The 22,972-nt window shown below is 49.8% G+C and overlaps 1 protein-coding gene across 1 annotated transcript; it reads right to left on the bottom strand.

The window, feature by feature from the left end:
* Positions 1–9,976: 9,976 nt before the first annotated feature.
* CFAP20 (cilia and flagella associated protein 20) lies at positions 9,977–21,292 on the bottom strand. Its single transcript, XM_016206577.2, has 6 exons — positions 21,006–21,292; positions 13,047–13,126; positions 12,036–12,147; positions 11,282–11,470; positions 10,827–10,937; positions 9,977–10,379 (listed from the first exon to the last, which is right to left on the bottom strand). The coding sequence occupies exons 1-6, from the start codon at positions 21,087–21,089 to the stop codon at positions 10,374–10,376; spliced, it is 582 nt and encodes a 193-aa protein (XP_016062063.1). The 5' UTR covers positions 21,090–21,292; the 3' UTR covers positions 9,977–10,373.
* Between the last annotated feature and the right edge of the window lie 1,680 nt (positions 21,293–22,972).

The raw sequence follows: 22,972 nt of genomic DNA, 5'->3' as shown, positions 1-22,972 counted from the left end.
TCTGTGGGCTCACAGCAGACTCCGGGTGAGGGCCCTGCTTTCCCAATGAGGTCCCTTATCTGATGCAGGACTTGCTGGCCCCTCCCCACCTCCCCAAGGACCTTTGCCCACTCCTCCCACATCCCCACCGCAGGCTCATCCCTCCTCTGGGCTTTGGTAGCAGAACTGGTGGGGAAAGGGGAGAAGGTGTCTCTGCAATCACCAGCCCAACCCCTTCACTTTACAAGGGAATCAGGCCCCACTGTGGGATCCTAGACAAGCACCCCCAGACCCAGGGATGCAGGGCTCTTCGCTCGTGGGCTCCCTGTGCCCAGGTGCTCCTGGCTGGTCAGTGGCACTGGCAGGCAGCCTGGCAGCCCAGTAGACTAAATCAGCAGCATTGTCTGGCTGGGTCCCAGTCTTGCCTAGACTTTAAAAGGAAGGACAAGAATCTGCCTGCACCCAACCCCTCCGCCCACCAGTCAAGAGGACTGGCACAGTAGAAGAGAAAGAGGGTCTTTATGCCCACAGGCAGGAGGGCACCACATCCCCTCCCAGTCCCCCGACAATGCCCTCTGGTGAAAGGAGTCTTTGTGATGCTCTCAGACTGGCCAGAGCAGATGCAGGGGCCTCCCCAAGTAGGAGGCTGCAGCAGGAGGCTCCGTGGGGGATGGTGGGTCACAGGCCACGATGGGGGAGGCCTCTGGGCTCAAGGGCCCCAGGAGGAAGCCACGTGATGGCAGGAAGGGAGGAAGAGAGAAAGGACACAGACGGCGGTGCGAGGAGTGGAGTCCGGTCACGGCATCCGGCATCCACACGGGCCCCGCCGTTCACAGCGGCCCAGGAGCCGCTTCCTGTGGCACGGGTCACAGAGGAGGGCCGTCCCCCCCGCCGACCACACTCTCGCCGGCCACCCTCACCCGTCTGCTTTCACTGCTTCTTGAGTCACTTGGCACGGCCCACCCGGGCCTTCGCAGTGCTGTTCCTTCCCCGAGGATGCTCTTCCCTGAGAGTCTGCACCGCTCATCGCCGTCTCGCAGGCGCCCACCCAAACCGCTCGTCAGGGCCCCAGCTACAGTGTAAGCTCGTGAGTAACTTACGTCCATTTCTTTCATTTATCGCATGTCCAGTGCACAGTGAACACCTCTCTGAATGAACAAATAGGTCATTTCATTTCATTCCCACCCTCAGAGGAGGCGCAAGAGGGAGACCAACTTCGATAGAGCCTGTGAGGATGGTGAACCCGGGACAACCGCTGTTACCACGACGACCACACTCACTGAGCGCTGGGTCCTGCCCTCAGCATGTTCATTCATTTCCTCAGTGGATCCCCACCTCGGCCCTGTGAGGTGCACGTCACTAGTGCAGTCCCCACTTCTTCGACACAGGAAGACTCAGTGAGCTTCTCTGTGCATCCTGAGGTCCGGGGCTGGAAGGCGCAGAGCCAGGATTCGAGGCCATCCCGGCATGTGCTAAAGGGAAGGGCTTGGCTAAGGCCACTTGGCTTTCCCAGGCCCAGAGTGGTCAAGTCCATTCATCTCATTGCCCTCCAGTGACCCCACTGGCTGGAAAGGCAGATGCCACCAGAGGGCAAGGGATCCACCAAACTTGCTTACTGCTGGGAGGGAGGTGCTGGGAGGGCCTGCCTGGAGGAGGGGAGGCTGTGGCCACAGGCTGTCCGGTCAGGCCAAGTCCTCACAGGCAGCTCATTCAATGAGAGACACCCCCCTCTCTTCCAAAGCCCCAGTCATCGTCACAGGGACCCCCATTTCCCTCCCCACTGCTGCCAGTGACCGATGTGGGGAGGCTGTGTCCCCTTCCCCAGCCCCTCCAGACAGTCTGGGCTGGGCTCAGGACACTGGCTCCATTTTCTGCTCTCAAGCCCGTTTTGTCCCTGGCCATCACTGTCTTCTACAGCCCCGGTCTCGGTGAGGACACGTCCTACTCCCAACACCCCCTGTAACTAATCGTGCGGGCTGCCCTCCCAACGGGCCCCACCGCCAGGCCCCCACCCGGCCATCCACATCCCCTGGTCAGAAGCCAGTGGCCAGCCCGAAATAACTATTTCCCTTCCCTCCAACACAACTGTCCCTCCTGGGAAGGGACAACAGCTGCAAAGGATTAAAGAGGGGGAACAGAACCAGAGAACCCCCCACCCACAGCCCACACTCAGGCCCAAACCCATAGAACTAGAGGCCAGGGCGTCGAACATGGGGGTGAGGAGCTCGCCCCCCAGAGTCTTCTTCCCCATGGATAGGAGGTGAAAAAGAGGACATGAAGGGAGACAGCCTCCCCTGGCCCAGCACCCCAGCTTGGCCCACCTGTGGCCAGAACTGGGCTTGCCTCCCAGCCTGGGATGCTGCCTGGAAGTCCCGTAAAGGAACTGCGCGCTCTCACTGTGGGTACTGGAGTCCCCGCTCGGCGCCTTTGCTCCTGCTGTTCCCTCTGCCTGGCTTGCCCTTCCCCTCATAGCCTGCAGTGCGCACCGCCTAGCCCCTCGAAGGCGTCTTTCACAGAGCCTTCCCCCGCCCCACCCCCTCTAACAAAACCCAAAGACCAGACTTACCCCTTTAACCTGACCACACACTGTCTCTAATCTAAATATATTCTCACTGGGACAGTCCCTGGGTGAGGGTGACCTTCAGCTGGAGGAGATGGGGGGGCTCTCTCGGACCTTGAAGCTGAACTGAACTTACCAGGACTCATTCTGAGCAGTGACCCCTCACCCTGAGGCCCAGGTCAAGCCAAAGGACAAGGGGAGGTGTGCCTGGGCTGGGGAGGGCCCTAAAAGACCTTTGAGCCGAGTCCCAAGCCCGGGCTCTGTCACAGGAGCTCAGCCTGGGGGCATGTTTCTCTGGGGAGAGGGGCCTGACTACCTGGAGGGCTGTGGCTTTCTCTCTGGATGCGCAGGGGAGCTGGAATCTGGCCTTGACTCGCATTGTCCGGGGCCACTCTGAGCCCATTTCCCCCCACTCCCCTTCCCGGCTCCCCCCCCCAGACCCCTCCCTCACCCCAGTCCGCCCTTTTCCGGGTCAGCGGGACCCATCCTTCCTTTCTCCCTCCAGGTCTTGGTCACTTGGGCTCTCAAGGCCACCTTCAGGCCACTCCGCTCCCGAAGCAAACACACAGATCTTCAACTTGGCCCCCCACCCTGGCCTTTCCCCTTTGGCTTCATCCTTTGAACTTGAAGAAAATCTTACATGATATGTCTTTTTGGTAAACCCCCTGGTAGGTTTTTTGGAACTGAGATGAGATACATGTTCTCAGGCATTTGCTAACGTTTCCTGTCCTCCCTCTGCCTAAGGGCACTCGGTTCTGAGGATGGGGGCCTGCAGGGAAGCGGGAGGCGCCACAAGGGAGGGGCTGGGTTAGGTTACAGTCACCTGTTGCTACCTAGGGAGCCACCCCCAAACTTCCCGGCTTTAAACAGCCATCACTTCCATTGCTCCTGAGTCTTCCCTCTTGGCTGGGCTCGGGGACGCTCTCTGGCTGGTCTTGCAGGTGGCCGCCTGTGTCGCTGTGTTCGGCTGGAAGCTGAGGCCCTGCTTCTCTTTCTCCACGTAGTCTGGGCACCCCCTCCCCGATCCTTCTCCACGTGTCTTTCCATGCGGTCACCCCACACCGTCGCTCCAACAGAGCGGTCCAGAGCCAAGAGCTTCCAACAGTGAGAAAGGAGAAACTGCTAGGCTTTCTGAAGGCCTGGGCTGGGAACTGGCACAGCGTCACCTCGCGCACATTCTGTTGTTAAGGCAAGTGGCAGGGCCAGCCGAGTGTGGGGAAGAAATTACACAAGGCACGGACACTGGGAGGAGTCAGTCACTGGAGGCCACTAAATTAACAGGCAGCTACAGCCATGGAAACATTGGAAGCAGTACACAGAAAACTGTGACAATAGTGTTTTGGATGGTAAGAATATGGGTACTTTGTACTTTTCTGTTGTGACATTTGAACAAAAACAACAAGGGGAGAGAGACTGAGATGAGGCATCCAGTTTGCCGATCTGAGTGGAACTGTCCCAGGCAGCTCTCACGGCAGGTCCCCGCGACCCCCAGGGAGTCAGGGCTTTCTGGCCTCCTGGGGCCCTAACGTGGGAGAGGACAGTGAAGTGTCCCTGACTCCAGGGCCTATCACTCTGGCAGAGGGGCCATTGGGCTGGGCCTGACATTGACAACGGGCCTGAAATTTGGACTTGAGACCACACCTGAATGGCCAAGTTACCTGGTCAGGAACAAAAGGCGACACTCATCACCCATCATGCAATTTTGAACTTGCCCACGGCACATGACAGGGGAGCAAAATAAAAAAAATAAAAAAGAAATGCAAAATCTAGGGCCTCACCCAGACCTGCTGAATCAGAACTCGAGTTCTAAAATCTCTAGATGGTCCCTATGCTCACTATCATTTGGGAAGCCTGCTCACACCCATTTATTAAGGACATGATTATACTACATTAAGCATTTTTTTGGGTGGTGGTGATTAAAGTTTTGTTTCATTTTGTTTAATGCAAGCATTTAAAACAGCATCATTCAATTAAGTTTTCCTTTATCTGCGCTGCCCAATAGGGTTGCCGTAGAGCATTTGAAATGTGGCTGGTGCAATAGGACTGAATTTTCTATTCCATTTCATTTTAATTCATTAAGACTTACAGAGCCATAGGTGGTTAGTAGTAACCGTATTAGCACAAATTTAAAATCTACTTAGTTTTTTTAAAGGGCCTCAAACCTTTGCATCGCAGCCTGGTCCCCTTGTCCGAGAGTTTGCATAGCCCTGCACCGCTGTTACAGTAAGACAGCGCGATCGGACAAGAATCATATATTTTGGTCTTCAGCCCCTCCTGCCAGAGCTGGGGGGGGGGGCGGGCAGGAATCTTTTGCAGGCTCGTTGCTCAGTTTTGTCCTTGTGGCTGCGATTTGCTTTCCTAGCCCACTGCCAGGTAGCCAGCGTGTAGGGGGGACAATGACAGCTTTCCCCAACTCTCCCTGATGGCTGGAGGCACCTGATAGTCCGCAAGAATCTGACACCTTGGCTTAGGTTGGTTTCTGACACCAAGAAAAGATGTCCCAGGCTTGGGAGGATGCTTTAGGGTTTGAGTGAACGTGAGGGCGGTCTTGGGGAGGCAGCTTTGGAGGGTGACTCAGAACCCAAAGGCTAGAAGGCATAGATCAATTCCACTGTATTGCCTGGCCGGTGTGGCCTAGTGGTTGAGTGTGGACCCATGAACCAGGAGATAGCATTTTGATTCCCGGTCAGGACACATGCCCAGGTTGCGGACTCGATCCCCAGTAGGGGGCGTGCAGGAGGCAGCGGATCAATGACTCTCATCATTGCTGTTTCTATCTCTCTTGCCCTCTCCTTTCCTCTCAAGTCAATAAAACATTAAAAAACAAAAAAGAAAGAAAATGCTGTTACTATATTAAAAAAAAATTCTACTGTATTCCTTCCCCAAACACCAGGATTCACAACTTAAGACTTAATGGAAGAGTTGGGGGGAAATCCAAGAGATGACAGAAGCCCTTATATATATTACCCTCATGCAATAAAACAGCAGTGGCTCTCGGTGACGTTTTCCAGCCCCGTAATAAGGGGTTCTCTCCAATGTGTTTCCACATCCCACTCCTTGCACAGTTTTTTTTTGTTTGTTTTGGGTTTTTAATTTTTTTTTGCTTTGCTTCAGGCACCATGGATACCAAGAGGCACGATTTTTCCAAGGCTCATGCTCCATCCAGATGTTCGATGCCTGTGGATTTACAATTTGGAGCACTACTGCCGCAGCCCAGAGGCACTGGTGGTTTGCATCACAAGAAAATGCCTAGAGATGTAAGTTACCTACTAGAATTTAGTAGAAAGGGAACTTCAGGTGTTTGGGGGGGCAAGATAGGGGGAGGTTGCTTTCTGCAGGTGTGCCTGTGGGGGGGGGTTGCTTTATGCTTCCTGCCCTCCCAGCATCAAAACTATCCTATCAGTTCTTGCTCCCTCCAATTTGGAGCAGCTTCTCAAGTGACAGAAGCATCAGAAATCACCAGGGGAGGCTGTTAAACATGTAGATTTCTGGGCCAGATTTAGCTCTCCTGAAAGGAAATCTGCATTTTAATGAGCTGGGCCCCGTGAGCCTCCTGCATTTTAATAGGCCAGGGCTAAGTAATGTAAATTAGACTTTTTTTTAAAAATTGAGGAATATAATCAGAAGAATAGCATTGTGTATGTAATTCAAATAGTAATGACGCAAACATCCTTGTGTGAATGCGACCCGGGTTAGGAAATAAAGCCTTGGAGGTCCCTGGAAGCCCCCTGAGGGGCCTCTCTGCTCACTTGTGTCCCCTACCCTCAATTCCAGGTAAAGCACTCTCCTGAGCTTTGAGATACTTAGTCCTCTGCCTGTCACTATAGATTGTGGTTTATAAATGCATGCTAGAACAATATATTATTTTGCTCATTTAAAAATTGTATAGTGTCAACCCCTGAACCAAGAGGTCACCGGTTCCATTCCTGGTCAGGGCACATGCCCAGGTTTCTGGCTCGATCCCCAGTAGGGGACATGCAGGAGGCAGCCAATCAATGACGTTTCTCTCACATTGATGTTTCTATCTCCCTCTCCCTCTCCCTTCCTCTCTCTCTAAAAATCAATAAAAACATTTTTTAAAAATTCTATGGAAATGGAATTGTCCTTAATATATTGTGCTTTGCTGTTCTCACTCTGCATTATGGTTGTGTGGTTCCCGCGTGTTGTTGCATCTGGCTGTACTTTGTCACTTTTCATTGCTGCATAGTATTCCATTATGTGAAGATAACACACTTGATCTAGCATAAGCTAATTTTGTTGATGAGGAAATAGTGGGTCAAAGAAGTTGAGTGACTGAAGAGCCCAGCGCCAGGGTTAAAGAGCCTGAGTTTGAAACCTGCTTCCACCACCAGGGGGGATCGCTGTGTGAGCCTGGACATGCTGATCTCTGTGCCTTGGTTTTCTCATCTGTGAAATGACAATAGTTCCTGTTTCAGTGTTGTGATAATTCAGTTAAAAAAATATATGGAAAGTAGTTAAAACGTTGCCTGGGCCATTCAAATACCTTCAACTTGGGAGTGGAGATTGGGACTTCTCTCTTTCCTCAGGTTCTTTGCACAGTTTGAATTTCCCATGAGCATATGTCACTTTTATGGTCCCTTAGTTAAACACCAACCTTTGCCCCACAGCTTTTCACCCTCAGTCTCAGGCTCTGGAATTCAGTTAATGTGTGACCAAGAAGTGACAAACCAGGCAAGCCCTCATGGCAAAGGCAAAGCTGAGTCTAGTCCTTGACCCCTGCCACGTCTGGCCTGGCCCCGTCATCAGGTGGACACTATCTGACCTGTCAATGTCCTCTACAAAATGGGCACAGCCAGCCACAGAGGAGCAAGGGGGACATCAACACAAGGGAGGACAGGGTGGGCAGATGACTCCCATCATGGGATCTGGGTCCCCATTATGCACCTACTACTTTTAAGGGGGCTAGCCCATGTCTCTGTGGGCTACAGTGGCCTCATCGGTAAAATGGGGCAAGAGGGGACCCAGGCGACAGCTCCAAGACCTTTTCCAGTGAGTCCCCTGACACTTGAGGCTTTGGGCTCCAGCTGCCGAGGTGCTGGGAATCCTCTGGGGGGCTGTTCTCTGGCACACTTACTGTCTCCTCCCGAGATGCCCAGGCAGGGGCTGGATTGCCACAGTGGTCTTGCTGGCCTGGCTGCGGGGGAAGCTGACAGTGGGCCAGTAGCAAACAGGGGCCCTAGTGGATCTGCTCTCCCCCAAGGCCAGCCCTGTTGGGAATGGCTGCGCACCCATCCCGTGCCAGTTGCTACTCCCCTGGGCCAGGCGGCTGAGGAGCTGGATAATGCGACCGCCTGCTCGCTTCCACAATCCAAGGTCTCCCTGGCCCCCGCTCCGGGGAGGAGGCCTCTGCCCCACAGCCTGTCCTTCCCTCCCTCCTTCTCTGGCTCACGGTCATCTTCCTGGTGAGCTGGAAAGCTGAGGGCATGGGGCCGAGCAGTGGCTGGTGCCACAATTCATGCTGGCCCGGGCCCAGCTTAGATAATACATCCCATCACCCCAACGCCCCCTCACTTCCTCTCGGATGGCTATGAGAAGCATCTGGAAAGTCAACAGCTGTTGCCTTCCACCCCAAAGAGTGCGGTGAGGTAATGCCCATACATAGCCTGACAAGTGCGGGGTGAAGGGGCTCTGTGTGGAGGAGAGCGCGTTACTGTATTTCCCCGGCCTCTCAGGAGCGCTGCGCTGGCGTCCTGGCACCAGAGGGAGATGAAAAGTTACCCGGCTTTTCTTGCCTCCACAAAAGCATCTTTCATCCCACAACAGACTCCAGATTGGAAGGAAGACTTCGCTCCACAGTGGCCAGAGACAAGTGGCTCTGTTGAAGTCCCGGACCACCCACCCCCACTCGTTTCCGAGGCTTCCTACTCTAACCCAGAAAGCTCCAGAGACACAGGGAGTCTAAACACAGGTGCGAATATGGAGAGATGGAGAAGTGGGACAACATTCAGATGGGACTGCAGTTGGCCCTGGAAGAGAAGGCTGTCACCTTGGCTGATGGGTGCCCTGCGATGCTGAAGGACTGGACTCTCAGAGGAGAGGGGCAGCCCCCAGGGGAAAGGGGGCTCCAGCCTGGCTGTTAGAAGGGGGACAAAGGGCGAGGTTGTCCTGGTTGAGCCCACCTAAGTGCCAGACAGCTGACAACTGTGAGGAGAAAGGAAACTGAGTCATGAGGTAGCAGAGGGGCAGCTTCCCGTCCAGCCCTCCACCTCCTGCACCCCTGCCCTCAGAGAACTGGCCATGCTGGCCCCGAGCACTCTGAGAAGGACCTGGGAGAAGGGTCCTTCTTCCAGCCATTTAACGTCTCAGCAGGCAGCAAAGGCAAGAGGACTTTAGCACCTTGTGTTTTCACCTCTGATCAAAGTCAAAATGACTCCCCCAGTCCCAGCCTGGTCCCTGTGGAAGGGATGGAATCCAGAAGGAATGCCTGGGGAGAGCACCGTACCTAGGGTAGCCCTTCGTTCCTTTAGACTTGGACAGTGATTACAAAAATATTGCCTTTCCTAAAATATTTTTAAATGTACAAGAAAGTATACAATACCATAACCCTTCTCTCCAGATGTAACCACTGTACTAGTTTTTGTGTCCTTCAAGGTCATCCAGATCCATCTACATATGCTCTTCTCTGCCCCCAAACTGCTTTCCCCCAGGCGCGGTCCATACGGTAGAGCTGTGGCCTAAGTGTTCTTGTTTTGTTTTTGCTAATTCTCACCCAAGGATATTTTTTTCCATTGATTTTTAGAGTGGGAGGGAGGGAGGGAAACCAATTGGTTGTCTCCTGCACATGCCCCAAAGGGGGCCAGGGATGGAACATACAACCCAGGTACGTGCCCTTGACTGGGAACCAAACCCACCACCCTTCGGCATGCAGCTGATGCTCTAACCACTGAGCCACACCAGCCAGGGCTGTAATCCATGTCTAATTTTCATAAATTTAACTGTTTGTCTAGGTGAGCGTGCCCCAGAACAAGCATGAGTGGGGCGAGTGGTGTATAGTTGCAGTTCTCTATGTGATTCGTGGTTAAAGAGTTTTCCCTTAAGTTCCTCAGTTCAGGGCAGGTACTTCACGTGGCTCTCGGATAGGGAGACGGTGCCTATTCCAGCGTGGAGGGGCTCTGCCATGCTGCCTGCGACAGAGGGCAAGCCCGACTAGATGCCATTTGTTTTCAGCTCAACTCAGGACCCAAGCCCCGGTGAGATGCCTCTATTAGTCACGCTCTATTCCTGTGTTTTTCCACTCAGTTCATCTTGGAAGTTGTTCCAAATTAGTATCTATAGATCTTCTTGCTCTTTAAGTGCCCACTGCCAGCTACCTCACAGCGTGAACATTTGGGACGTTCTCTGGAAAGAGTTCTATTTTCATGCCACAAAGAAAAGCAAACTGTCACCGTTAAAAAAGACCCAGACTAGGAACAAATATACAAACCAAGACTATAACATTTTATTCGATTCCAGATTATGAGCATTACAAGCACATACATATATTTAGGTAACATATAAAACAAAGAACAAACCGTAGAAAGAAAGATTGGTCTGAAATGGACATCTTTAATTCTCTAAGTTCGTGGTAATGCATCTCCCCACAAGTGGGGCAAGCAGCGGGATAAACTCCAGCAGGCACGCTTCCCACTGTACTCACAGTGCATTACATACGGCATGGTCACCGGTGTCCACGACGAGGGACACCAAGGAGTAGATAAAAGAACCATAGCCCAGGGAGCTAATATAAATATTTGTTTTCTGCACTGTCCTCCAGATAGTTTCCTTTTTAAACTAAGAGTCAGGTCCAGGGTCTATCCCTTGAGTTGCATTCCAGTTATTGCTGGAGGGGAAAAAAAAAAAGAGGCATCAATTCAAGTTACTAGAAAACAGACAGCCATGCCACTGACCCCTACATCTGTGATGCTGGGGGATGCTGAGCTATCGGAACCGTGCACGTGTCAGCAGCAGGCAGGCACGTCAGCACCCCTGTCGCCATCGTGTCAGAGAGAGGTTCACGAGGGGCCTGTGAGCAGGAAGCAGCACACCGCCTGCCCCCTCCGGGACGGGCAGGGTCACCTTGTGCAGGTGGAGGGAGCACGACAGACACTTCACAGGATCGTTCCTGATTCAGTGCTGATGGTGGAGAAGACCTAGCATCTTACGATGGAGAGGTCCTCCATTCTCCATGTAAACGGAGAGAGGCCGGGCAGCCGCCCTCAGAACAGAGCCCCTTCCAGACACAGCTCCTGCCCACCATCGGGTCTTCCTCGGACGGAGGCTGGCTTACCTTCGCCTTGTTCTGAACAGGGAGGTAGAGTTTGAACTCCGCTGGCAGCTCATCTTCTGAGTACAGCCTGTCTGAGAAGTACACCCGTCGGATGCGGCAGTTGGCGTGGATCTGCAGATGCCAGACTTGTTTTGAGAAACTAGACGGGGCTGCCCTTCCGCATCTCCTGATCCTCCTCGAGCTCCCCCACCCATGGTGCTGTTGATGCATCAGTCCCTTGGTGTCCCTTTGCTTGGCCGGGGGTGAATTCTGACAAGATGGGGGTTTTGCCCGCCGTCTTCTCCCACTGTATCTGAGCAGAATCCTGCCTATGTCCTGCAACTCTCTGAGGTCTAAGCCCCCGGACAGTAACTTAGGAGCTTGGTCCAGAAACCCCTTCCTGTCACGTGGGACATGAGCCAGTGACAGAGCAGCCCCCGTCCCACCTGGGGCTCCGTCTGGAACAGGACCGGTACCTGCACTCTGAGGGTCTCAATGTAGTTGGTGCCGTACGCCCGCCGAGTGAAGTCAGACAGGTTGAACTGAATCTGGTTCCAGCCGTCGTCCAGCCTCATGGGCATGGTACAGATGAAGGGCTTGACCCGGGTGGTGCTCTGGTAGTTACTTGCCCGAAACCGCCGGCGCACGTTCTTGTCATCCAGGACCTGTGACGTGGAGACAGGCGCCACACTCACTCCGCCTGGGGAGAAGCTAGCACTCTTTAAGGCAAGGACCCGGACTTCACAGCCTGGCTTCCCCAGGCTGAGACCCAGGGCACAGTCAACAGGACAGGGACAAGTCACGGTGGATGCAGATGGCCTGGAGGCAGCAAGTTTATCTTATTTGTTGCCAAGATAACACCAGCTGCTTATGACCTATGACACAGCCCCCGTCAGGCTCTCGGGCCACAGGATGATCTCATAAAGATTGTTCCCTCTGAAAAATCAAAATACTACAATAGAGACCAACAGTAACCCAGCAGTAAATGGCTACTCTCCAAGTGGACACTACTCTAACGCTTAAGCTTTGAAATCTTGTCGTTACAATTAGTTTTACTGTGTTTCTTTAGAAACTCGGCATTAAACTCTGATCACTAATTCCAAATGTATGTCAATAATAAGGGCCGACTCAAGTGTACAGCAAGGCAGGAGAGAAGACATTTTCCTACAGGCTGACAGGACACCTCCCTGCTACAGCCAAGAATATGTACATTCACGTGCACACACTTACCTGTACTTCAAAAGTAAAATATTTCTTCAGATTTTTAATGATCATGACAAGGAATGGAAGTTTAATTCCTAATGTCTTCTTTGGGTCTGCAGGACAAGTGATGTATGTGGTGCTGCAGAAAGAGGAAATACCAATAAACACACCACTGGTCCTCTCCTCTGTGGTATGCACAGCAGCAACACACGGTCCCACAGGGTAATCGGAGGGCACATCAAAAGATCTAGATGCACTGACCAATGAAGCCCCCAACCCTTAAGTAAGCTAATGTTTTAAAAAATGCTGGACTCGGGCCCTGGCCAGGTGGCTCCATTGGTTAGAGCATCATAATGTACACCAAAAGGCTGCGGGTTCAATTCTGGGTCAGGGCACATATGGAAGCAACTGATTGATGTTTCTCTCTCACATCGATGTTTCTTTCTCTCTCTCTCAAAATCAATATAAACATATCCTCAGGTGATTAAAAATAAATAAATGCTGGATTCTGAAACAAAAGCTCAAAACAGGACTAGACACCAACAATACCTGAAAAGCAAAACCAGACCAGTAGATCTGAGGAAGTTCTTCCAGTGAGAGAAGATCCAATTCTGGTTCAAGAGAACCAACAAATGATAGAAAGCCAAAACTAAGACCATTCTGGCAACAAAAACCACAGTGGTCACCCACTGGATGACAGGGCAATAGCCCCAATCCCCAATGCACGCGCACACTCACACACACCCCTTGGTTAAATACTAATAGTATCCAATACCTGCACAGCGCTTAACACACGCTAAGCAGATTCTAAGTGTTTTACACACATTATTTCATCTTCACAATAACCCTACAGGAAGTATGTACGGTTATTATCCCCATTTTACACACGAGGAAACGAAGGCCGCAGTGTTGAGTCACTCACCCAAGGTAAGCTCTAAGTTGTAGTGCTGGATGCCCACAGGCTGCCTGTGCCACTCACCTCTATGATGAATCACCTCCCTGGAGTACAGTGTCTCTGGGAGCACAGAGGCAACCTACCTGACATTTGTTCCTTCAATCTCTAGCACCAAGGACTGGATGTCATTGTCAGTGATTCTTTTGATGTGGCCATTCCGCACCTATAAGAAAGTTATACTTGTTAGCACTGAAATATTTAGCAACAACTTTGTTAAGATTCTGAAGGCTGAATGGGACCATTTAAAGAAAACAACAGTGGCCCAAGGGGGATAACATAGGAGCTTGTGAGGTACTATGTTGAAGCTTCTATGTAAGTAAACCATCCATTACTGCTACACAGGGTCCCATCAACCACCAAGGAACCACAGGGAATCTGACAATCCACAAATCAGGATAAATTTCTTCCCGAAGAAATCAACTCCATTCAGACTCAGCTGACATTTAATGAGCTCCTACAATGCATTAGAACATTATGTACATTCTCTCAATCCTACCAACAGCAACAACAAAAGTCACAAGGCAGGTGGTGGGGTTTCCACTTTACAGACGTGGACATTGACACCGGAGATTGCAAATGACCCCTCCTGTCAAGAGTCAAGACTGACACCCAGGCCTGCCACTGCCCCGTCCTGGTCAGACACTCGTTCAGCCAGGAAGAACAAACGCCGAGTGTCACTGAGAAGGGGCAACCAAAACTGAAGGCGCTGCCCCCCAGGTTTACTCCGCTTCATGCTTCATTCTCCCCTCCCCGGAGTTTCTCCTTTTTCATGTGCGAACTCCAGTCCATCTGGGCCATACGCAGAAGCATCTTCAACATTTTCAGCCCACACCAGCCTCTCTTCTCTCTGATCTGATTTTCTGGCTCAAGCAGCCCAGGCGACACAGTTTAGCACTTCATCCTACATTGTTTTGTATTGTTTGCTGCATACGTAGGAGGTACATGATGGGAAGGAATCAATATTCAATACAGATTCCTCCTCTCAAAATATCTAGGAAAGAATTCTCTCCAAGCAATCAACTCTTTAGCACTTAATGTGGACAGAGCAGAAATGGGCAGACAGCTGAGACAGTGCTGGTCGGCTAGGGCTGAATGTATGAACACATGGAGATCAGCCGGCTTTAGAGCAGGATTCATCAGAAAGACAAGTGTGGTCTTTCCCTAGGGATAGTGAAGATGGCTGTGCTGGGCTGTCTGTTGTACTCAATGACTCGATCACTTGGCTTCCCATTAGATTCACGTAAGGGAGCCAACACAGTGTCCATTCTGTCTGATAGTTGTATTTTTCAACATAGGCTATTAATAATATGTCATTCTATTTTTAGACATCAGTCTCCAAGCTCTGTTACTGTGAACCTGATCCACTCATGGTGTGCTTGGTGTTCCTCAGGTGACATCTGATATCACTGCCCATCTTTTTCTACAAGATGCAACTGCATCTTATCTCCTCAAAAAAGTGTAAGCTCAGGGGTAAGGATCAAGTATTAAGCATCCTTTGTATCTTCTGCAATGCTTAGCACTGTGCTGGGCATAAAGTAAGCACTCAAATATTTGCTGACTTCTGGAATTTGTCACTCTAAGAGTTGGCACATATGAATGGTTTCAAGGAGGATTTAAAAAAATTCCTGGATAACATATCCACTATGAACTATTATAAGGAAGCCAGAGATCCTGGGGTATATCACCTCACAGAGCCCATAGCTGCCAGCGGGAAAAATACTGTCCCACAGATCATCATTTGGTGCTCATTGTCCGAGACAGACTGCTGGGTGGATGGGTCCCAGATCTCTGCCAATGTGGCATTTCTTGGGTTCTCAAGACACAAAAGTCACGTTGAAGTGCTTCTCAAACAAAGCTGCTGACATCTAATGCCCTCCTGCTTAGGATTCTAGGCCTCTTTCCAAGGGAGATTAAGACGCAAAGGCCTGGATCTGGGCAGCACATGCCACCACTGCCCACCTCATTCCCGTATAAACGCTCCCATCCGAAGCTGCCACAGTCCCCCTCTCAGCTACCCCACAGCTGCTGGGGAAAATTAGGCAGTGCTGGTGAGGAAGACTTAGTCATGAAATTATTTCCAAATAATGTGATGCAGTCACACGGACAAGAGCTGGCAGTCTTCTCACAAGATGCAAACGCCAATTTTGTAACACACCGCTAATTATTCTCTATTCTCTGTAATACAATTTCCTTACTCAAACAGATGGTAAAGTTGAAAGGACTAAATAATTAGCGCCCAAGGGCTACTATTGCTAAAGTACAACATGTTGCAATGTATCCAACATTGTTTGAAAGCATGGCCTCAGATCTTACATCCCTAAGGTCTCTCTGGCCAGAGTCAACAAGAAGCCTCCCTCAGCTCCAGAAAGCCGAGCCAGGGTTCACAGGGAGGAAACGTTAGGGAACTTGCCTTCCGTCAGTCTCAAAGTTTATAGCAGATGACTTCACTCTAGCAAATCTGACTATTCAGGTCTTTACAGAAGAAAACAATGCCTTACGCTGCACGCAAGAGCCAACAGGCTGGAAGCCAAAATAGACTGTGTATGTGTATCCCTTCACTTCTGCCCTGGACACAAGTTAACTTTTAGTTGGACTGTCAATGACTTCCTCAAGAGAATTTTCTTTCAGCCACACAGTAACAACCACACTCCCAAACTTAATTCTCAGAAAATTAATTAATGCAGCCCCAAAACAAGAGAACTCAGAGGAACCGAGGCAGCTTTTTCGAAGGAATGCCCATCCGTCTCTCTAGAGTTTTAACCTAGCTGGTGGTTGAGACAAGCTAAGTAGAGCTTTGCTCAAGGAGCAAGTTCAATCCTCAAAGAAAAACACAAGTATTCTCATATCACAAGCTACCAGAGCTTTGAAATCAAATTAAGTTGATTTGCTATTGAATTATGGTCTTTCTCCTTCAGCAAGTTCAAGGGCTGCAAATACAAACTCTTGGGAACAAAAGAGTGGGGTGCGGATGGAGGTGCAATTAATCAGAGATATGAGCACTCAAGAGGGTGGAAAACCTCCCAAACCTCTTCTCTAGGCTCAAAAACTAAGATGAAAGGGGAAAGGGGTGTAGACAATTTGGGGCAAGGCTTCCTAACCACCCTGGTAACCTGGCTGATGTATATTACAAGGTCTTCCAGGAAGCAACCCCCCTCCTCAGTCCAGCCTCTGACAAACATGTATAACAAAACACATGGCCTCAGAAAGCATCAACTTCCTTTCCTTAGCTCCTTCCAGTTCAGAGGTCACTAGGCAGGCCTGGCTTTGAAATGAAGATAAAATAAACTGGTCAGAATTTACTGCTCCCGGTGGAAGCACATTTTCTTTTACTTCCCTCTCTAAAAACTGCCAATTACTTTTGACTTATTAATTCTTTTAAATTCCCTAACACATTCCCACTATCAAAGTGTGGGCTATATGTGTTTTATTCCTTCAAAAATAAACAAAGTCAATCTTACATTTGTTAAAATTTCATGAACTTCTCCTTCCCTGAGCTAAGGGCTGGAGGTACTTTAGGAGCTTCAGAACCCAGGCTACTGACAATTACAAATCAGAATGGTTCTGAGCCTCTTCGGAGACCAAGAAGGGAACCACCAAGCCCTTCTTGCAACCACCCTCCCATGCTTTCCATGGTTGCTGGGGCAACCAATAAAGAACACCGATCTAAGCCCCAGGGAGGAGGGTTGGGCTGAGGGGGAAAACTACTCCTGGGAGAGGAGGAAGCTGGCAAACGCTGTATATTTCTACAGGTGCTTTAAAAATAACACAAGTAGCATCCATTTCCCACCCCCACCTTTCGTTTCTTTTTTCCGGCTCAACCCACTCATCCTGGCAGACAGCTGAGCCCCCAGCCATCTGGTGTCCAGGTCTTAATGACACATGTTCCAATTTACATTAAGCCATTAGAGCTGTCCATTTCAGCAAAACTGGTTCCGCTGGAGGCTGGACTCTGTCAGAAAACAGGCAGAGGGAGACCTCTGTGGGGAGAACCGGGCATAGCTCTGACTCCAAGGCCTTGGCCTTGCAGCCAATGGGTCAAAGGCTCCTCTCCCTTGCTACACTTAGCAGGAGCTATCCAGGCAGCAGCCAGGCAGCTCTGCCCACACACAGCAAACCCTTAGTTAAATAAGGGGAGCCATGTGCATTGCTAACCAGTCTCTTCCCAGTTACACTTGAAAGGACAAGTAAACTAAAACTCAGGCCCTCGCCCAATTATAGGAGAAGCCCTTACTCTGAGTAATGAACGCTAGCATCACACTGAACCAGGGAAAGCTGAAAAAATAGTTTTACTAACTTCATGTCCAAATGCTCTCAATTCTACTACTGGAAGCTGCATCAGTTCAACATGGCCCAAGGTTTTACTCATTAGAAGCTAGGGCATGGGAGCTTCTTTCTGGAGACTTTGTTCACTTTTGAAATTAGGAACAGGAAATGGGAATCTAATACTATCCAGCAACAAGCACAGAAACTCTGGTTCTAATATTTAGTTTGGGAATGGGGAGGAGCAGCAGCTGAGAGAAAGACGAGGTGAGAAAAAATACAGAGAAGCTTGTGTGAATTACCATCCTCACCTAAAAGACTTTTAGGATATTACCAGCAAAGACTGAGAATGATGTTTTACACAGGTATTAAGTGGAAACCGAACCCCCTGGTGCTTTCTTTATAAACCAGAAGTAATGTTCACATTACACACAAGAGTCCTGTAATCAATGGAATACTTGCTGGGCCCAGAAATTAAGGAAACATTAAGAAACCTCTAATTTCTCCTAAGCTCTTGTTTTGAAAAACTGCAGAGGTCTCTATTAGAAAGCTTACAGGCTAGCTAGGAATACAGATCTTAAAAAACTAGTTTCAAATGTGATTGAGGGCCCTGGCCGGGTAACTTAGTTGATTAGAGTGTCCTTCTGATAAGACCAGGTTTGATCTCCGGTCAAGGCACATATAAGCAGCAACCGATGAATGTGTAAGTGGAGCAACAAATCAATGTGTGTTCTTTCCTCTCTCTCTCTCTAAAATCAATAAATAAATAAAATAAAAAATCAAGTGTGATTAAGTACAATGAAAAGGAAGGAGAGATTCTGCAAGCTGACAGATATTAACCTGAGGAAGTGCCTTTAAGCTGTGACCTAGAGACTAAAGTAGAGGGGGAGGGGGGGTCCCAGCAGAGGCACCAGCCAGTACAAAGGCCTGACTGAGGTGAGAGAGAACAGGACTCTTATCAGTTCAGTGAGGGGGGGGGGCCTGCTAGGGCAGGTAAGCCTGGAGAACTCCTGGAGAACTAGGCAAGCAGGCCCTGGACCATGCTGAGGGTTTGTACAAGAAAAGCCAAGACATCACTACAAGGCGAGAAAACTGAGTCAATACTTGCCCCGGTTACACTCCAGCACTTGGGTTTCAAGGTGAGAGACTATCCTGCCCCTTAAGGAACTTGTAGTCTAGTGGGAGATACTTCACTTAAGCTCTCAATGAAATAATGTGTAAGTTGGAATCTGAAGAATGAGGAAGGGAGAGGGGCCGTGAACCTCAGAGTCCCATAAACACAGGTGTTACAAATGTAACCACACCCACAAATATGGAGTTGCAAATTCATGGGTATTTTGAATATAACATTTGCTCCTAAACAGAAACCAAACCAAATTTTTCCAAGATTATTCTTCACAGAACACAAAACTCAGAAATTCCCTCTCCATAAACTCAGGAAAGAAAATAGTAAAGTTTTGTGAAATCAAAATAATAACTGAAAATACGCACTACAGCCAATTCATACCTACCAGCAAAGGTCAGGGTCATTTCTTGATAAATGTGGACAGTCCCTTCCTTTCTCCATCAAGCTCTGCCCTCATTACCAGGAGCAGGGATAACACCTTTAATTCTGTGGCTCTCCAAATCTACACAGTGCCTGTCACTTAGCTGCTGTTCAATAAATCTTTGATAAGTATATCAATTCCCAATGTTTCCCCGGCCACACTGGATCCGCAACACCTCCTGAGGACTTGATAATATAACCAGGAAGAGGAACACATACAACAAAGCCTGTGAATCTATACTGAGGGAAAGAATTTTGCTTAAAATGAGTGTTCTTCTAAAGTTTTCTTTACCAAAATTTACTCCACATAACCTGCCAGTCGATTTAACAATGTTTTCACACGTGTTTATGTCATTAGGGTACCATCTGACCTCTAGTGGCGTTGTTAAGGGACACAGCGCACCATGGTTACTTTGCTTTTATATTTCATGTGTAAACATGTTGACTAGTCAAAAAGCTGCATTAGAAAAATAACTACAGAAGATCCAGCCCAGAAGGGTTAAAATGGGCAACTCTGATCAAAGTTCTACCTAATAGAAATGCTGAGGCCTCCAGAACACTAAATTCTTTCAGTGTTAAGTTCTCTGACCTGCTCTGAAAACCTTTCCTTTTAGATCAAGTCCCATTCTCCATTTCAGTTGCCTTATATGGACACTTTGTTACAATTCCAAGTTAAACTGGTACACAAGACCACTCACTCCAGGCCCTTTGACACCCTGTAACTAAGTCAAGCCACAGCTGAGACACCTTAAAGTTCTCACAGAGGTTTCCTGGTACATTCACTGCAGGTTCTCTTGGTAGAGGTGCAGTTTCAGAGTTTACGATGTTCTCTTCAAATGTGAACAAAAGTATGCACCTGAAAACCTCAGTGATGTAAGAAAAAGACTAAAACTGCTTTCCTATGCAGTGCTCTCAGCATTAGCTCTAGATTGTGGATAGCATCATTGTGAGAGTTGGACAGATTTTTCACTTATGCAAAAGGCCCAAGCTCATTATGTCCAAATCTTTCAACTGTCTTATAAAAATGACATGATGAGCCCACCACCCTCGAAGCTGCTTTCAGCATGCAGAATTCCCCAGTGGTAACAGGCAGAAGGCTGTCCATGTCCTCTCCCAGTCTCTGTGAGGCCCAGCACTCTCATCCGTGGGTAACAGAAGACAGAAAGTCGTTCTGAGATGAAATCAAAGCTCTTGGCTTCATTACCAATAAACTTCTTACTCACATTATTGCACATTCATCTCTGTTAAAAACACCATTCGACATTACCACCTCCCTTCACTCTCCCCCGAGGAGAGCAGTACTGTTAGGTCCTAAACGACCAGCGGTCCACAGTAGAGCGCCAACCTTGACTCCTATTCAAAAAAGGCTACAGCCGACTGTCAGGGAATTTGCACGAGAAAAGAAGTATCAAAGTAAAATAAAATGCCGACTAACTCACAGGCTGTGAGGCACACACATCTCCCCCCTACTCAACGTCTCCAAGAAGTGCACAGGGTCATCATCTCCTGGGGTCGGTGAAAGAACCAACCTGCGGGGATGCCTGAAGGAAGGAGGCTTGTACACGGCTGTGAGTTTATGAATCCGGACAAGACTTTATCACCATTCTGCTGTCTTCCTGATGGAGAAATCAGGCCCTGAAGGAAGGCACAGTACACAGACCCCCAGGCACAGGAAGGGCGTGGAACAGGTGCCAGAGGCCACCCACGTCTGACCTGTCTGGAATCAGTAACAGGAAGGGAGCAAGCCAATGAAACTCAGACATAACTGGCTCCGGCCGCGCCTCTGCACGGGTGCCCGGAACAAAGGCTCGGTGTCTGGCGCCCCGCACAGCGCCTGGCACAGGACGAGGCGCTCAGTATTTGTGAAATCAGCGAACAGCAGTTGCTTTCATCTGTACGTCTCCGAAACAACCTCAAACAAGTGGATGCCTTTCGTGCTCTGAGAGACGCGCTATCCGCTCCACTCGATAGATGGGGAAACCGAAGCTCTGACGAACTCACGGACCAAGTCAGGTCTGCCGCCAGGGACCGCGGACCTACCCACACCCCGGCCCCTGGACACTTCAGCCCCAGCCACTCCCACCCCGCACGGACCCCCGCTGCTCACACGCCGCCGCCTCCCCCCGCCCCCGCCGGGCCTCCCTCCCCCAGGCGCCAACTCCACACAAGTACCCGAGTACCCGCCACCCGGTCCCCAGGCCGGGGGCCAGGAGAGGGCGCGCCCCCAGCCCCTGACCTTTTTGTCCCAGATCTGCAGCGGCTTGCTGCCGATGCTGTAGAGGATGGAGAGGAAGCCGCTCTGGAACGTGTTTTTGAACATCTCGCAGGCGGCCTTCTCCTCGGCCGCGCCGCAGCGACCTAGATATGGACACCAAGCGGCGAAGGTAAAACGGGGCCGGCCCCGGCGCGGCTGACCTCCGGGTCGGCAGCCACCAACACCCGGACGTGGGACGCGGGACGCGGGGAAGCTACGTCCAGGAGTTTTCTCCTCTCAGACGACCCCAGCCAGCTCAGGACGGAAACCACAGCAACTGCCGCCCGCGCTGCTCTCCCTGCCTTAAATGGAGGCGGCGAGCCACCCGTAGCTCAAGATGGATTCCTCCGCCCACTTGAGCCCGCCCCCTGAGGGCGCGGGGACCAATTCCGTCGAGGGGATCATGGACTTCCTGTTCCTTCCTCCTTGAAGCCCCGCCCTAGTCCCGCCTCCTCGCGAGAAGAACTCCTTTGCCAAGGGACTACCTGTCTCAGTCGTCTCAGAGCTGCTTTTGAAAGCGGAAGGAGACAGAAGATTATAGAACGTGTTGTTAGAACTTGCGTGGCGTGGGCACTTGCGTGGTGTCATGGGAACCTGCAGGGGGTGGGGCCAGGCGGTGCGAGGACCAGGCCCCGCCCCCGAGGGGCGTGGAGGCGTTACCGGCGCAAAAGGAAAGCGGGGAAAGGCGCTTGAGGTGATGTGGCTGAGCAGGTGCTTACCTGGAATCCTGCGAACGTCAAACATGCTTGTTGGGCGAGTACAAGATAAGGTTAAAGCAGCTGACCTGTACTGAGCAGCCACTGAACTAAGCGCCTTATATGCATCATTGCTTTAATAACAGGGTTGCTATGAATACGCCACATCTAAGTGGATATGTGGGATGCAGTCAAAGCAAGACTCTGAGGAAAATGTATCGCCTTAAATGCATTCTTAGCAAACGTGAAAGCCTGAACATTCACATAAGAGCAGAAGTTAATAAAAGTAAACAAAATAAAATCGAACTGGTTGAGTTGAATAACAGCTGACTTTTAAAAATCAATTAATACTTAGAACATTTTTTAAAAAGACATAAAATAAGCTATAATATTTCATGTGTGGAAGAAATCCGAAATGTTGGAGACCACTCACTGAGCATCTACTTAAATATTCTACTCCGTGCCCAGGCCTGTGCTGGGTATTGTGGCTGACAGGGAGTTTGCAGCTCAACTTCATCTTCTTAACAGCTAATAATAGCATCAATTGAGCATTTATTATGTGTCAGGCACTATACTAAGCGCCTTAGCCTTTATTAAATCATTTAATCCTCACAGCAACCCCGTGAACAATTAAGCCAGAATTTCCAGACTTGGGAGGGGGGCAGGGGAATATATGGATTGTATTCTAGTACAAAGTTAAAACTTTTTATTTATATGAAACTGTTATTTTTGAATGATTTCTGGGGACGCTGTATACTTTAGGCCAGTGAACAATTTATCCCTCGATATTAAATTTCTCAAATTATCCTGGGGGAAATGGGCTTAAGTGACCTGAACAGACAGCCCTTGAATGAGCCAGCTGATGGGAGGATTTGAAAGCGTATGCTTCTCCTAACTACTCACCCTCAGTGAGTGTCCACAGTTGTGTTCTTCCTTCTTTTAGGGTTCACAACTTATTGTGATCACAGCCTTGGCCACAGTAAAGATTAGTTGATTAAAGATTTGGAGAGCATGAATCAATGTTTATCGAACATGTTTTGCTCCTGTGGTAGACTTGATTTTGGCATGCTTCTTCCAGATGCAGACTGTCTTCTGTGCATGTGTCACAGCACCCAGCACAGCATCACCATCATGACAGGCACGAGGGATGAATGAATAAAGGAATGAATGAATGATACAAATCAGGCCTTGAAAAGTTGCAGAAAAGGTAAAGTAATTGCGTGAAGTGCAAGATAAGGGTGGTCTTGAAACTCA

Source organism: Miniopterus natalensis, chromosome 18 (assembly GCF_054644295.1).
Source record: "Miniopterus natalensis isolate mMinNat1 chromosome 18, mMinNat1.hap1, whole genome shotgun sequence".
Taxonomy (NCBI): domain Eukaryota; kingdom Metazoa; phylum Chordata; class Mammalia; order Chiroptera; family Miniopteridae; genus Miniopterus; species Miniopterus natalensis.
This window is presented reverse-complemented; position numbering and strand designations above follow the sequence as displayed.